The 18018-nt window shown below is 35.5% G+C and overlaps 1 protein-coding gene across 3 annotated transcripts in view; it reads right to left on the reverse strand.

Moving 5' to 3' along the window:
* The window catches only part of Mdga2 (MAM domain containing glycosylphosphatidylinositol anchor 2), an 818335-nt gene that overhangs the window by 116260 nt on the left and 684057 nt on the right, over positions 1–18018 (reverse strand). For all 3 annotated transcript variants that reach the window (XR_004946565.1, XR_004946564.1, XM_036206646.1), the window contains exon 10: positions 2612–2760. Coding sequence is in view for 1 of the 3 variants with exons in the window: in XM_036206646.1 (XP_036062539.1) it covers positions 2612–2760 (149 nt within the window). In the remaining 2 variants the exon portion in view is untranslated. The remainder of the gene's footprint in view (positions 1–2611; positions 2761–18018) is intronic.

Consider the following 18018-nt stretch of genomic DNA (forward strand, 5'->3'; position numbering starts at 1 on the left):
GCCAGTGAGATGGTTTAGTAGGTAATGGTGCTTGCCTCCAAGCCTGACCACTTGAGTTTGATCTCCAGTACCCACAAGGTGGAATGAAAGAAGTGACTTCTGCAAGCTGTTCTCTGACCTCTGTGTATAGTGTCCTGTTGTGAGCATTTCTGAACATACGTGCCAAATAAATAAATGTAATTGTTTAGAAAGCAAAGCTATAGAAATGGTAACTCTGTCAGCTGGGGAGAACAGATGTGCTAGTCTGAAATGTCTTGTGTTTATCAACTGTTATGGATTTCACTCTGTATGCTGTGAATGTGTTGCTCTGATTGGTTAATAAATAAAATGCTAATTGGCCAGTAGCCAGACAGGAAGTGTAGGTGGGGCATGCAGAGAAGAGAATGCTGGGGAGAGTCAGGAGATGCCAGCCAGACACAGAGGAAGCAAGCTGTGAAGGTCGAACTGAAAAAAGGTACCAAGCCATGTGGCTAAACATACATAAAAATTATGGGTTAGTTTAAATGTAAGAGCTAGTCAATGGTAGGCCCGAGCTAATGGCCAAAAAGTTTTAATTAATATAAGCTTTCGAGTGATTATTTTATAAGCGGCTATGGGGTCCTTGGTGCCAGTCAAGCTACAATCAACCTCATTAAGGAAAATCACACAATTGGAATAAGCGGGACACTATTTTGAAATGGACCTGAAAATACCCAGCTACCCCTGTAAATGTGATGATACTGAAAGAGACAGGTTCTGAATGGGCTGGGATCAGCTGATCACTGAACTGTGATAACCTAGATAAGAATGCTCTGTCGATCAAATGTCCCCGTGTTTGTATGATTTTACATTTCTGAGATTAAATCTAATAATGATGAAACTATGCTGTAGAATATTATTTTAACTTTGTAAAGACGTGTTACATTTGCTTATGCTGCAAATATTACTTTAACCATGTAAAGGTGTGCTACATTTATTTGTGCTGCATTTGTTTACTTATGTAAAGATATGTTGCATCTGTTTGACCTTTCCTGCCTAAGGCACCAGATTGGTCTAATAAAAAGCTGAACGGCCAATAATAATAAGGCAGAGAGGGGTAGGCAGGGCTGGCAGGCAGAGAGAGTAAGTAGGAGGATGATCGAGGATCGAGACCAAGAATGGAAGAAGAAGAAGTGAAAGAGAGAGAATCAACAAGGGCAAGAAGCCAGGCAGCTGCTGCCAGCCAGCCAGACATGAGAGGCAGTTGAAGTAAGATATGCAGAAGGAAGGAAAAGGAAAACATCCTGAGACAAAGGTAGATAAAGAGAAGCAAGTTAATTTAAGTTAAAAGAACTGGCCAGAAAAGGGCGAAGCTAAGGCCAAGCATTAAAAACTAATAATAAGTCTCCATGTCATGATTTGGGAGCTGGTTGGTGGCCCAAAAGAAAAAGCCTGGTAAAAGAATATTTAATTTATAATGAATCTTACTTTGAACCTTGCATTACTAGGTATTTTCTTACAAGTGATGTGAACAAGATAAAATGAATAATTTTATGGTAATAGTTTCTAGGTTGCTAGGGATTTTAGCTGGAAAGAAAATGACCCCAAAAGGGAGTGGCACTAATAGGAAGTGCAGCCTTGTTGGAGGGAGTGTTTCACTGTGGGGGTGGGCTTTGACCTCTCTTTGGCCCAAGCTTCACTCAGTGTGACTGTCAGTGGACTTCCTACTAACTGAAAGATGTAGGACTCTCAGCTCCAGCCTGTGTCTGCCTGCATGCCACCATGCTTTCAGCCACGAGGATAAGAGACTGAACCTCTGAAACTGTCAGTAAGCCACTCCAAATACATTTTTTCTTTATAAGAACTGCCGTGGTCATGGTGTCCCTTCACAGCAATAGAAGGAACCCTAACTAAGACAAGCATGAAGCAGTTGATCTCCAAAGCACATTTTTCCTGTTATTGTCCCAACTCCGATTTTCATTCTGTGATTTTTCTCAAGGAAAAATCTATATGCGATTCAAATTTTGTTTCAAAGTATTTTGCCATGTAGAAACATTCACACAGAAAATAGGTCTCTAACAATAAACAAGTTGAAGACGTATATATAATTTCAAAATTGTCAGTGATATCAACAAGCATTGAGTGTTTGTATAAAAGAATATATAAGTCATTTAACACAATTCATCTAAATTAGAACAATTTACTTTATTATTCTTTAATTTCCTAAATTATTTATATTCTTCAGACATACTAACTTTTAAAACATTCTGTATATAGCTTGAACCCTCAAGTAAAAATATATAAGGTATCCAGTCTCTTAGGACTAGGACAATGAATTCATATAATCAAGTATACACAAGAACCTCCTAAATTCCTTTTGTACAATATAATTTCTTGAGCACATCTAGAGATATATCCCTTCAATTGGCTCAGAGGGAATTACTTTAATAGGTTTATTGCAATAATAGAAAATGCATAGATTAATTTTAAAGATTAATAATTAATATTGAGCAGTTTCTGTAAAGCAATATTGTCATAAATAAATTAAAATTTAGAAATTAAAAAAATTCTGTAATACATTGAAAATATGAATAAAAATTACAACATCAAAGTCTCAACAAGAGATATAAGAAAGAAAGCAAAAACTTCTTACCTGCCGAATACCCAAGCGGTATGCAACAATTCGATCCACTGCATCTGGATTCATCTGTGTCCACTGCAGACTGTAGGAATACACCCGGTGTCGGTTTTGCCACACAGGGTTGTAGGTGTCATAATAGAACTCTGGGGCATAGGCCTTTCCTGGAAGCAGAAAGTGACTCAGTGTGACTGCAGACACATCAGACCTTCAACAAACTCACTGTTCCCTTGGCTTTATCACTTTGTGTCCCATCTTCCATAAGGAACTCCTCTACTTGAAAGGTCATATTATTAAAGTCAAACCCATTTCCTGCTTGGTTTTGAGAAGAGATACATGAAGGGATGACTTGGCTGGCAGGATGAGAAAAGGAGAGTCAAGGACGAAGCCAAGGTTATAGGCTAAGCAACTGTGAGAACGAAATTTCTACCAGCAGAAACAGAGAGCTATTGAAAAATTGGATTTTTGGAGAGATGTTCAGGAAGATAAGTTTTTAAACAACTTGAGTGATAAATTCGATATATCAAGTACGTAGTAGGGTCTAACAAGGCTGGAATAAAGGAGCAGTAAGGATTGAAGGTATGGTCTTGTCAGCTTAAGGCATACTCATAGAAATTAGAGTGCCAAGAATGTGGGGATTACTGAAGAGATTGAACGCTGAGAAAAGATTAAGTTCTGAGAATTGATACAATCCAAGGCTAAAAACAATGAGAAGATAAGAGCCATCAAAGTTGAGAGAGCAAGCACAGAAGAGAAAGAAAATTGGAAAAAAATTATGAAAATTATCATCAAAGAGGTGCAGTAGGAAATGCATGATCAATTTCCTTTGAAGGGGAACTGATAAAAAGAAAACTTGTGTTTGTGCTTTCTTTGGTCAGTAGGTCTAAAAGTTAAGATTTAAAACTTTGAAACATGGAAGAATCAATATGGAGAATTTATATCAAGCTACAACCCCACAAAATGAAACTGGAAACATTAAGCAAAATATTTATTACCCAGAACTTCCTCAGTGTTTACATAAGAGAGGAACACAATGTTCTCCAATTTACTTGTAAAATTAGAGAAGGTGCATTAAATATCTGAATTCTGGTAACATGTATCAAAGTCCTAACATCAGTTGTGTATGTAGGTTCTCTTTAATTGTCCTGTGAAATCCAGAATTAATTTTGTCTTGATGTTGGCCTTGGCTTTTGTTTCATACACACATCTTGAACTTCTGACCATAGTATTCAATGAGAACAGATTTTATTGTTTTAATCTCCTCAATTTATGACAATTATTATGGCATCAGTAAACTGATGTTACTTTGTGACTAAACAACTAAAAGTGAAAATCATTCTATGAATAAATTGAATTGGTTATAATTTTCCTGGGGCAGTTTGTCAGAACATTTCTGAGATAACTGAATAGCTCATATGACAGATGCTGAGCTAGAACAGAAATATTGTCAGTGTACGAAAATGACATAGACAAATAATCAGACACAGTACCATCTTAATTTTGATTAAAAAATAAAAATAAAGTTTGATAATGCTTCCCTTTAAATAATTATGCTAGCTAAGAATTAAGGAGGAGGTAAGATTTACATGGTACATAAATAGTATTTGTTGGTAATAAATGCTGTCATGGTTATAGATATTCTACAATTTTTAAAAAACACATGTGAAATGTCTTTTTTGATACTCTATATTTATTCTCTTTCATTTGTAATACACACATAGTCATGACAGAAATACAGTTTTGGGCTCTAACACCCAAACATGACATCTGCTGGCTGAACAGAGAAAGAATTCCCAACATTTCTTTTCTGTTTGTAGAGTATGCATTTTCTTTTAGTTTTTGTGAGAATGCAAAGAATATTTTCTTACATTTTCATATTCTAGTTTTATTTTTATGCATGTTCCAGTTTGAAATTTTTAGATTAGCTGACCTAGATCTATATCCACTTTCTAAATTTGGAGAACATTTTTTTAGAAACACTATGCATGTCAATATGTAGATCTTAGGTTTTAAAACATTCTTAAAATATACAGGTAGAAGTAATTGTAGTACTCAGACTTTTGTATAGAATTTACATAAAAATGTGAACATTATATTTGCAAAAAATCCTTTTAAATTATAACACAGTTTTGAAGAAAAAATTCCAAGCCTAAAGCTACAAATAAATATACTGAAATTATCATTCACGTTTAAAGCATTAAAATGTGTTAGTGAACTGACTAATAATGCTAACATTGTATATGTATGTAAATACAAGGGAGAAATGGAGGGATAGTGGTCAAGAGTAAATATATGCTCTGTAAAGTCAATATTTCAGAAAAGAAGCTGTAGGAAGATAAACAAATATGCAAATTTACCATTGCAAAGGAAGGAATTACAGAATATGTTTGAATATGTATGAGGGATATCAGTTAAATTTCATTTGTTGAGGAATCATTAAAGAACTTACATAAGTCTATTTCACTTCATGGACCAAAGTATTGAAAAGAGAACTTCCCACCAGAATAAACTATGATGAGTTGTTAATATGATATAGCTAGCTAAAACACTAACTACTCTTACATTTGTGCCCAAGAATGTTGGTTTATATTATACCAAACAACTTTGCCAAAACTTAACTTACAAACAAACAAACAAAAATTCTTCAGAGGTCAAGAAACACAGATTAAAAACAAGACAATGAATAACAGTCTGTAAGAAGAGGAAGTGCTGGGTTTTATACTCAGTTGAGTCACATATTTGGGTCCAGGGAGATGACACTACTGTGGAAGTGATATCACCACATGTGAGAATATCAGCGGAAACTAGAACCTCAGCCATATTGTGTTCTACAAAGAGATTGCGACTCACCTTAAGGAGTAAGAATATTGCTGTGAATTAAAAAAAATACCTCTGCTACTGATTCTGAGGGAGTACACAGGAAAGCCAAGGTCTCACTGGCTTGGACAAACAGGCTCTCAACCTAAAGGACAGAACTCTTCCAATACAAATCCTCCTACCATGTTCCAATGACTGTGATTTCAAAATCCACCAAAACAAGCACACAAAAAACTATCCTACTATGTGTGGCCAATGAAGGTAGGCTAATACTGTAGCAGTATTAGCCATATGATAATAAAAACATGAAACAAAAATATACTAAAATATATTAAAACTGCTAAAGTTGTAAAATACAGAATGAAAGAGGCACTGTTGGGCCATCTCTGAAATAATAATTGACACTTCCATTGATACGAATATTACTCTCTGTGCTGAGTGAGCAAGAGGAGGATAACATTTTTAAAATGACCACAAATTCTTTTATGGATCTAAGATGTGGTTCTCATCTTCTTTACCAAACTATATGCACTTCTAAGGAAAATGTCTCATTAGTATCCAGTTTGGCTGAAGTGATTCCTATGCTTGAAGAGGACATAATAATAGCCCAGAGATGAACAATGAGGAACCATATTTTACATAATTAAGTGCAGAATATTTTTGCATTTATTTATTTATTTATTTATTCATTTATCTATTTATTTTTATTTTTTGGTGCTGAATATTTAACTTATATTTCAGCTCTTCTAAACTTATCCACAGTTTCCACATAAGCAAGGGGAAAAACTTTAATATGTGCTCCGATTTTTATTTCCCAGTTTGAAAAGTACCCCATTGTAACAATTAACTGAATGGAAAGTAAGATAATTATCAGAATGAAAGCAATGAGATCATTTAAAATACAAACCAAAAATAGTAAATCTAAAACTTCCCAAGTGTGTATTGATTAATACAACAAGATGCTACTAAAATCCATGGCAAACTTAGCACCAACACTGATAACACACTGATTAAGAATAAACTTTAAAATAATAGGAGCTATTGGTCTCAGCATGTGTATTTTCAGTGAAACCTAAATATTTGTAAAGTGATTGTGAACCAGAGTCATCCTATAATTACATAATGGGGAGAGCAATGACAGACCCATCATAGAATGTCAAGAGTATATTCAATAAACACAAACACTGGATGGTGGTGCATATTTTTAATACCAGCACTTGGGAGACAGAGGCAGGCAGATGTCTATGAATTTCAAGCCAGCCTGGTCCACAGAATGAATTCCAGGACAGCTAGGGCTGTTAAAAAGAGAAACTCTATCTCAAAAAACCAAACAAGCAAACAATCAAACCAACCAACTAAACAAACAAACCAAAAACCCCAACAACAATAGAACAAAACAAGACAAAAGTCCACAAGGAGCTCTTAGTCCTCTACCATAGATAAGAAAGAAATTACACCTGTTGAAGTTAGAATTACATTTTCCTCAAGTTAGGTTCCAAATTTTATTAAACAAAAGAAAGAAGCTATCTTAAGCAGCATAGAATATAGGGAGTAACTATCCACATTAAAAAAAAATGTTCTGGATTACTGTCCAACTGCTTTCTACTCGTCACTGGTACTTCTGGGTATGGTTACTCACATCTGCTTGTGTGCTTGCCTGGACATAGGGGCTAAAATCCAGACTCTGTCACTGTTATCATCAAATATGCCATAAAATAGGAGCTGCATCTATACAGAGAAGGTACATCCCTCTACCACATCCCAAATTTACATATAGAAGCTAGTGAATAGCCGGCAATAATGTTATAGTCACTAATAGAAGAAGGTCCTTTGCCCACTTCCTTTCCCCTCTGTAAGTAAGGAACACAAATTACTATTGTGTCCCAGGGACTCCTTGTATCTGCCATATTGAATCATTTTCTGAAAGCATTATCAACTCAGGAAGTTTTAAAGAGATGGAATGACCGAATAAATCTCTCAAGTGAGAACTATTTGTATTCTATTAAACATTTAACTCAGGAATAATGAATATATAATAAGCAGCCAATAAATGCACTCTGTCTTCCCCAAAGCTATTTACTTTCTTAAAACTGACTAATATCAAAATACCTAAAAGCCTTGTATTCATCTGAAGGGCCATTGCCTGGGAGGTGTGTATGTGAGGTAACAGATGGATGAACTGGCCTAGACAGTCTCAGACTGAGAGAACTGAATGTTCAGGGTGTGAGCATTAACTTCTGTGCAAGGGCTGCTGCTGCACACGTGGGTGGTCCATCCATGAATGTGAATACAACAAAGACCATGCAGGAAGGGAATGGGAAGTGTTCCTGAGAGTTATAGAGAAGTTCTGAAGCCATGCTGCTTTTCTTCTAGTAACATTTGTTTTCTGCATAACATGTAATTTGAATTAATAGAGTTGATTTCGCTACAACTCCCAAGAATAATTACAACATCTGTGAATGTGACTCCCAGAACAGAATAAAGAAAGGGCTTCAAATTAAGAGTTCGTGTCACTTTGCTAACGAGTTCTGTTGTGGCTATTTCTTTGAAATGGGTGTTTGCCAAAAGTCAGATCCCAGGACTTCTAGAATTTGATGGCATTTTAAAATTAAGACAAAGTTTATTAGGATAATGTGAGAAGATTTCTCAAGCAAGAAATCTCCCCTCAGGTAACATGAGATTGTAAGACTTTGATTATAGCCTGTTTTGAAACCAAAGAAGAATTTATAGAACAAAATATGTATTATTAATTTCTTCAACTTACAGTTCTATCCAACATGCACTCATGCGTGTGTGCGTGCACACACGTGTGCGCACACACACACACACACATACACACACACACAAGAATCATGAATGTATGCATACACTACATACATACACATGCACACACACAAAACCTCTCCACTGGAAAAAGAGGACACATTATGTTCTGTGCTATGACATGGGACTCTCTCTCCTGACTGCTTTATGTCCAGTTTTTGGCATGTCCTTGGAACATGTTCTGTCATGTTCTCATCCATTAAACATCCTTTGGGATGATGGACAGATGCCAGATGATTAAGCAGATGATTGGAGGTTTAGAAGATATCTGTGAGTCCACTGATCAACAATGTCCTTTGGTTCTTTCAATGATGTTTTTATTACCACTTAGTGTCTATGTCTTCTGGTTGGCTTTTGTCATATTGACACAAAGAAGGGCTATCTAGAAAGAGGGACTATCAATTGAGGAATTGCCTCCATCAGATTGGCCTATGGACATGTCCCTGGGGCCATTTTCTTGACTAATGATTGATGTAAGGAGGCCCAGTATATTCTGGACAGGACCACCTCTAGGAAGGTGAACTTAGGCTGTATAAGAGAGTAAGCTGAGTAAGCAGTGGAAGCAAGCCAGGAAACAGCATTCCTCCACGGCCTTTGCTTCAGTTCCTGCCTTGAGTTCCTACGCTGACATCCCTTGGTAATAGGCTATTTCCTGAGATTTCTGAGATTAAATAAACCTTTCCTCTCAATGTTGCTTTTTTTGTCAGGGTGTTTATCACAGAAATAGAAACTGAATTTACATACCAGGTAAAAACCATTATAGGAGCATTCATTTTCTCCAAAACATATAACTTGAATTAATAGAGTCAATTTCACTACAATTCCCAAGAATTACTACATCTATGAATATGACTCTGAGAACAGGATAAAGAGATGACTTAAAATGAAAAGGGTTTATTTCATCTTAAAAGTCCCAGGTTATAGCCCATCACTAAGGCAAATCAGAGTAGGAACATAAGGCTGGGACCTGTACATGTGATTAATGTAGGTATTATGAAGCATTTCCTATGCTCAAGCAAACTTAGTTGATGAATGTCATCCATGTACTGGGTAGTGTTTTATTGAGGTACTTAATGATAAGCTGAAGCTTAAGAAAAAAGAGAGACAGCATCTCTCTCTCTCTCTCTCTCTCTCTCTCTCTCTCTCTCTCTCTCTCTCTGTCACACACACACACACACAAACACACACACACACACACACACACACACACACACACTCACATTCACGTTTGTGTGTGGATTTTCAAAGCCAGTGCTGTTTTCTTCTTTGATACCAATAAATATATGTTCTTTTCACAGGGGAAACTGAGATTTCAGACTGTTTATTCTTACAGACATTGCATCTCATGCAGACTCCAAAATATAAAAGGAAGCTGTGGCAAACAGTTTGGCATCCCTAACCCTCTTTAGTTTTGCTGATACGTTTGTCCTGTATCTGAACAGCAATGACATTGTCCACCTGCAAAATGATGATCACACATAATATGATCCATATCTTTCTCATTCAAATTTTACGTGTCTTTTGATGCTGATTTATTAGGTCATTCTGTATTTGGAAACAGTGCATATATCTGAGGAAACGTTAATAGTGGTTATCTTGAAGAAGGGAACTACCACAAAGAATAACCCATTTAATGTCCCTAAAAAGAAGGAGTTTGGAGAATGAACGCAGGGTAGTAGACAAATTATTTTCCCATCATATATAAGCATAATATAGATTCAAAATTTATATGCATGATTAGTGTAGATACTGTGAAGCATTTTCTATGTTCAAGCCAATTAATTGGTGAATAGACTATTATCCATGTTCTCAGTAGTGCTTTACTGAGGCATAATGCACTTCATTATTATAGTGTTGGGGATTGAATTCAGAACCTCAAGCAAGTTACCCCACCTCTGTGCCACTGAGTTACACCCTTAGTCTCTCACTTGCACACATTTTAAGTGCAAATTTTCTTAGTTTGGAAAAGATACATATTATTTCATAATTTGTACTTCAAGCAAGACATAGGCCCTGTCCCTTTGAAATTGCTTTTAAGAACTGAGTCTTAGGGAAACAAGACTCATTTTTTTTCTACTGTTAAAGATTAGTGTGATCTGTTAAATTTTTCATATAATATACTCATGAGTATAAATTTTCTTTTCAATAATATACTACTTTAAATACCATTCATACTGTTGTATGTCACTTGTTCTTTAAGTCTCTATGACTATGTGAAATGTATTTCACAAATGGATCAAAAGTTGTTTATTTTTACCTAACAATGGATATTTGTTTTCTCAAAATCTGATGCTATGACAGGTAGCACTGCCCAGACATTGAGCAGATATACACCTTCACTAGTGTTCTATAAACAACTAGGGTAATTGCTAAGTCATTTGATAAGGGCACATGATGGTTTTTGTTTCTTAATTCCATTTTGCATCATCACCAGCAGTATGTGATAGAATCAGTTACTTATGTGTTCAGCATTTGACATTGCCAGTCATTTAAGCTTTAGTCAATATAATTGATGTGTACATGTAGTATGACTTCATTGTGGTTTAAATTTTTTCCTATGATACACAATAACAGTGATGATTTTTTTCATATAGGTATTGGCCAATTATGTACTATTCTGTGAAATGAGTACTCAAGGTTTTGACAATTTTAAGTTATATATTTTCTTATTAGGTTATAAGGATTCTTTATATACTTGGGATATTAGATTCTTTGTTTCCTGTTCTTTCATTTCTTAATATCTGTGGAACAATAGAAGTCTGCAGTTTTATTAAAGTGTAATTTTTTTAATAACTGGATCTTTTGTTTTGGTTTTGAAAAGTCTTTATATTTTCCAAATTCATTTTGATTTCCTCTTACAGACTATTGTAGAGTTTTTCCTTATAATTAGATCTGTAGTTGGTTTTATTCTTATATGTAATATGAGTTATTGTTTTGGGACTTTTAATATAGATATCCAGTTGTTCCAAATATATATATCCAAAGAAATAGCTTTGTATGTGTGTGTTTGTATGTGGGGGGGTATAGGGGTAGGTGTGCATGGTATATTTTTGTGTGCATGTGAAGGTGAATGTGTGTTCACATATACATATGGATGTCAGGATATACTTTTCTTTTGTTTTCCAATTTATTTTTCGAGGCAGTCTCTCTCCTTGAACCTGCAGTTCACTGTTTGGGCTGGATTGGCATGGCCAGTGAGCCCCTAGGATTTTCTAATCTCTGTTCCTCCAGTTCTGTGGTTACAGATGCATGCCACCACAGTGGCATTTGTAAATGGGTTTGGGGGATGCAAAATTAGGTCCTAATATGTATTCATCAAGCGTTTCCATGCTCAGCCATCTTCTGTGCCCCAGGAAGACTATTTTTCTTCAGTAGACTGTGCTGGTGTTTTTAACCTGTCAAGTAATCTAGATATGTAACCTTAGAAGCCCATTTCTGTACTCTGTATTTTATCCCATTGATGTACTTTTTTATCATTATTCAAAACTATACTATTTTGATTGAATTGGCCTTATAGGAGGCATTATAGTGAGATAGTATAACTTTGTTTGTTTTTCTTTTCCTTCACATATCCAGATATAATATAAAGTCTAGAATAAGTGTTTGATTTTCTGTTGAAAAAAAAAACCAAAACAAAATATGCTGGGAGTTTTATTAGAAATGGTTTGATCCATAGAGAAGTTTGGATAATATATATCAAAATAATACCCTTTCTTTTCATTCATGAATGTGAACAAAGAATAAAAGAACAATTTTTTAGCTTCTTTTTTAAATATTTTAAATATATTGGAATTCTCATTTTGCGTGTTACATACTTTTTATTAAATTTATTTCCATTTGGATGCCATTAGAAGTAGATTTTTTAAACTGAAAATTCAAAATAGTCATTAAACCTAACTTTGTACATTCATAGGTTGAATATGTAGACTTCAGTAGTCATGGACTAAATATATATGTGTGTGTGTGTGTGTGTGTGTGTGTGTGTGTGTGTGTGTGTGTGTGTATGTTTGTGCTGAACATGTATAGAATTCCTTAATGTCACTATTCCTTAAAGAACACTACTAGCAACTATTATATATCCTGTACATTGCACTCGGCATCATAAGTACTAGTTATTGAAGTATGGAAGAGGACATCTAGATATTTTACACAAATACTGTCATTCTGTAAGAAGAAATTGAATGTTCAGACTTTGGTATCTGTGGGGACCATGGAAATCAATCACCTAAAAATGCTAAGGTACATCCATGTACAGAAACAACCACTGATTTCATACAATCTTATATAATGCCATTCTTAAATTATGTGATTAATTTGAATTGATTTTCCTACAGATTTTGTTGGTGTTCTATAAAAACATGGCTTATGAAAGGTAGTTCTACTTCTTTCTCTCCAAGTCATATGCTTTTCATTTACTTTCTTATATTTCTTAAGTTTCATTAACCTCCAGCATAGCATTTTGTATCTAGGAAGACTAAGTTTTTCCTTCTAATCTTGGAAGTTGTTCAATTAATATACTATCCACTTCGTTGAACATTCCATGTAGATGTTATAGTGATCTATAAATATGGGTCAATTGAATATGCTTAATGGAGTAGTTCATATTTCTAAAACAACTGACAACTTTATGTCTACATGCTATACCAACTTTTGATATATGGATACTAAAATAGTTAACTATAATTATATAGTATTTACCTGAGTACAATTTTTTTAGCTTAGGAATTTTGAAGTTCTATTTTAAATATGTACACATATTTAGAATGCTCTCAAAATTATTAATTAAGATGTTTTAACTCTTTTTACTGACTACCTCGAAATTTACTTTTTAAGTAATTACTATGCCAGTTCTCTCAAGTCTTACCGCTTCGCCCATTATGTATCCCTCATGCTTTGCCTGTGTCTTCATTTTTAAGGTATGCTTCTGAAACATGACAGTATGTAAATAGTTTTTTTTTTTTTTCCGAAGAACTCAATCTACCAGCTTTTGACAGTTAACTGGAATGATAATTTCACTCACACTTACTGTAATTATTAAAATACTTTGAGTTGCCTGTCATTTCCTTTAGAGTTCTTTCCATCTTTTGTCCCATTCTTGTACAATTTTGAATAAACCCAAATCTACTTGATTTTCTTTCATGTACTGTTCTAAAAACTTCTTAGGAATCTTTTCATGGCTCAAATTTCGCTATTTTAATTCGTCAGTTCTTGTTATAATCCATATTACACCGCTCATCATACTCTCTGTGGTCTATATTCATTGCACTTCACAAATACTATATTTTAACTCTGGCATTGTTATAAATATGGATTTATGATTACTTGTTGTAGCTTACTGTGGAGTCAAGGTTTGACTCATTTGAGACTGGAAAGGAAATGGGTCTGGGTGAAAACTACAAGTTGCCCACAGATGCTAAAGTGGGGAAGGATATTAACGTCAAAATGCAGCGTAAGAGTGAAAACAGCAAAGCTGGCAACACTACTGTTAAACAACAAAGATGCTTGTGGCTGGCTATGAGATAGAAGACTGCTCCTGATAGGAGAAAATCAGGCTCTTAAGAAGCAAGGCTCTGGTGAAGGGTGGGCAACTGAGGTGAGACATTTCCCCTTTGGGAAATACATAGTAGACGCTATTGCTTCTTACATATTTATGATTTTAATACATAGTTTCTAATGAGGCTAATTACAGTAAACTAAATTATAAGTAATGATGGCTTCTGATAAGCCTATCTCCACCCGAACCTACCCTGTAGACAGAGAGATGAACATGAACATTGCAGCTTCTTCCTGGTAGCTGTGAGATCAAAGAGAACTTAACTTTAATCCACAGTGCTTAAGACATCTGAAGGGTCAAATACAGCAACACCAGGCAGTACCTGATGGCTGGCTCATGGTCAAGGTCAAGATCAAAAAAAGCCACAGTCAGAGATTAGCAAAGCAGTGCTTCAAACAGCCCTCACTTCATAACACTAAGAACATGACCCTCTCTCTGGACCAGGAAAGTATGTATAAATTGTAGGGTCCTCTAATTTGTCAAATATTTACTCTCTCTTTACTAAGTCTTTTATCTTGAGAGTTTCCCTCAGTTTAACTTTTTACTGCACTGGAAAATTCTTAATAAAGTGTGCTCTCCTCTCAGTCAGTCTTATAACATTCATTGGTGTAAGACAGTGACCCCGAAGCCACTCTTTCCAGAGGACCTATGGTGATTCTGAGTATCTAGCAGCTCTGAACCCTAGGTCACTTCCACCTGCGCCAGAAAATTTCCATTCTACCCACTCATGCCTCTAGTTCACCTTAATTACCTCCTAAAAGGCCCAAACTCCCATAGAGTTTGAGCTTTGACATACAAATTTTAGCAGTGATACGAAGTCAGTCCATCAAAGAGGATCTCAAGTTCATGCTCTTTTGCCCTTTTCTGTATGTATGAATTGCTAGCTCTCTTAGTCTTAGTAGTTTCAAGATAAAGTGACCAATTTTTCCTTGAGTAAAAATGTCTGTAACAGAGCCCTTCTTGTATGTTGGGCCCAAATTTCAAGACCTGATAATTATCGCTTTTGAATTTACCTTAATTGTTAAATTCAATGAATTATTACCCTGATTGCATCCTGGCAAGTTCAGTGTTTGGACACCATGAGATGAACTCATCTTTCCTTGGAGAAAGTACAGAATTTTAAAATAAGAATAAAAAATAGTTATAGTATTTAAGAAACCATGTTGTTTTTGTAATAATAATTTTTTAAAATTATCTGAAGCTCTAATTCAGGTATGATATGAAATATGTGTACCTCATGATGTTTCCTAGAGAGAAAAGAATTTCTTAAAATGCTGTATAAACTTGAATCTATAATTCTTGTGGATGTATTGGTAATTTTTCTAAGTAATCATAGTAATCTTGATAGCTTATATTATAATTTTATTTATTACTTTTTGAGATTCATGGACCTACCCACATTTTATTTAAATGAATTATCAAAAATTCCTTTAGTATTTCTAAAACAGTTACTATTAAGCCATGCCTAAAAAAGAGTATTGTATCCCATACTTTTTGAACTATCACTCAAAAAACATGGCTGCATCTTTTTTGAAGAGGATGTGTATGGAATCACACCATATATGGAGGAATAGTGTACTTTAAGAACTACTAAAAAATATTCTTATTTTCTATTTAATGGTTATCTAATTTATCAGGTAATGGAAGAAACACTGAAATTCATTAGTTTATTTTATCCATTCTAAATAGAATTCTAGTATGTTAATCACCATTCTGGCCTTGTAAAATATTTGACAATGATTTTTTTCTTTTAGAGTTATTATAATGAATAAAGCTGGAAATTATTCTTTATTTTCAAAGTTTAAATTCTCTACTCTTCCAAAAGTTATGAATAGTTTTTGCATAATCTTAAATTGGTCATTTTTATTTATTTATAAGAATTCTAGACTTAACAGAATACTGCTAAAAGATGCAATGCCAAAGAGCAAGATATATTTTTATCTGGTCATTTTAATTAAATGCATAACGATTAAAACAAGAACTTAAATGGATATTAGACACAAAGCAAAAGATAACCAGGCTACAATCCAAAATCCCAGAGAAGCTAGGTAAAAAGGAGGACCCTAGGAGTTAAGATGTCCTGGGTAAACTGGGAGGGACATAGAAGGGAAGGGGAGGGAGTTGGGATCAGGAGTGACTGGAGGAACAGAAAGGGAGAGCAATGGAAGAGAGATCTTGGCAGAGGGAACCATTAGGGGATTAGGGAACCATCTGGTGCTAGGGAAATCCCCATGAATCCACAAGAATGACACCAACTAAGACTCTGAGCAATAATGGAGAGGGTACATGATTATCAGATTGCTGAATATCCTAATTGTCATCATAGGGTCTGCATCCAGTAACTGATGGAAGCAGATGTAGTGATTACAACCAAGCACTGGGCTGAACTCCTAGACTTCAGTAGAAGAGAGGAAGGAGAGAATCACAGGAGCAAGTGAGGTCAAGATCATGATGAGGAAATCCACAGACAGCTGACCCAAGCTGATGGGAGCTCATGGATTCTGGCCTGCCAGCTGGGGAACATGCATGGGACCAAACTAGGCCCTTTGAATGTGGGCTACAGTTATGTGGCTAGATCTGTTTGGGGAACCCCTGGCAGTGTGACTAGGACTTATCCCAGGTATATGAAATGGCTTTTTGGAACACATTCCCTGGGGTGGGATACCTTGTTCAGCCTTCACACAGCGGGAAGAGGCTTGGTCCTGCCTTAGCTTAGTATCTAGACTTTGTTGACTCCCCAAGGGAGGCCTTACCCTCTCTGAGGAGAGCATGAGGGCTAGGATTGGGGGAGTGGGGGATGGGAGAAGGGCTGGGAGGGGGAACTGGGATTGGTATGTAAAATGCAAAAAAAAGATCTTTTAAAAAATAAATTAAAAAAACAGAACAAATTTTAAAATTTTATCTGGAATCAAATTTGCTTGTTTTTTTTTTTTTTTTCCTTTCCCTTTACTCTTCCAGTCAAAGAAGTTCTAGAACATTCTAACCCATCTTAGGTGGCATTACTGTCCCAGCTATCCTCAGTGCTTTAACTCACGGAATGAGAGCCTACAGTCCTAAAATGCCTCACCTGATCCTTATTTCTTCAGTTCAGTTGTGGCCGATATGCTGATACTGAACATGAAATAAAATGGTAGTTTTAATGTCATTCCTGTAATTTACTAAAAGAAAAGTTAAGGATACACAATCCTAGAACAAATACTTCAAACAAGAGAGAAAATTAAATAGTCACAGTTGCACTTTTCTTGGTAGCTATTAGCTTATTTACCAGGAATGTTGAAAGAGATTATACTGTGAAGGAAGTCTTTAGTTAAATACTACAATAGATACAAGAATTTGATTCAGAGACGACTGTATTCAGAAGGTACTCCTGATGATACGTGGTACTACGTGTAGTAGACAAATTGTAAGATGACTTCCAACTAACTACACCTTTGGATAATTATCTACTGCTGAGTGTAATACTAAACTATGATTTTTTTTCCTACTCCCAAACTAATGTGATGTACAAAAGGGATGGAATGAAGCGTCTGTGATTCTGTATATTATATCAGATTCTACTTGGAGGGTCTGAGCTAAAGAGTCTTCCTTCTTGCTGGGTGGTGGATCACACGGCTGTTCAGGAGAATCCCACGTGGAAATGGACTTAAACTAGCTTTTAGGTTATGCGAGCATTTTTTTTTCCAGGGACTAAGTGTAACCTCTAGCCCCAGGCAGCAAATGGTAAAGTCTCTAATATTCACTACAACAAGGACACTGTTTTTTCTTTTCTTTTTGTTGCTGTTTTTTGTTTTTCAAGTCAGGGTTTCTCTGTGTAGGCCTGGCTGTCCTGGAACTCATGTTATAGACCAGACTGTCCTTGAACTCAGAGATTCACCTGCCTCTACCTCCTGAGTGCTGGGATTAAAGATGTGCACCACCACCACCTGCAAAGGACACTATTCTAATAAGACAAAGAAGTATGGTAAGGATTTCTTCATAGTTCACCTTAAGATATGAGTATATTCCATAGTATATTCCAGAACAGAGCAATGTTAGAGTACTGACATACAGAAACTGTGTTATACTAGATTTGTATTGTTTCCAACTGTAAAATTTGTATGTGAAGGTGAAAAGTAACATAGTGAGTTTGTTACAGTTTGTTTGCCAGTAAAATCTCTTAAGAATCTCTGGTTGAACTTCCCCTCTTTAAAAATCATCTGACACTAAACGTGTCTGTTCCTATGGGACA

Source organism: Onychomys torridus, chromosome 14 (genome assembly GCF_903995425.1).
Source record: "Onychomys torridus chromosome 14, mOncTor1.1, whole genome shotgun sequence".
Classification (NCBI taxonomy): Eukaryota; Metazoa; Chordata; class Mammalia; order Rodentia; family Cricetidae; genus Onychomys; species Onychomys torridus.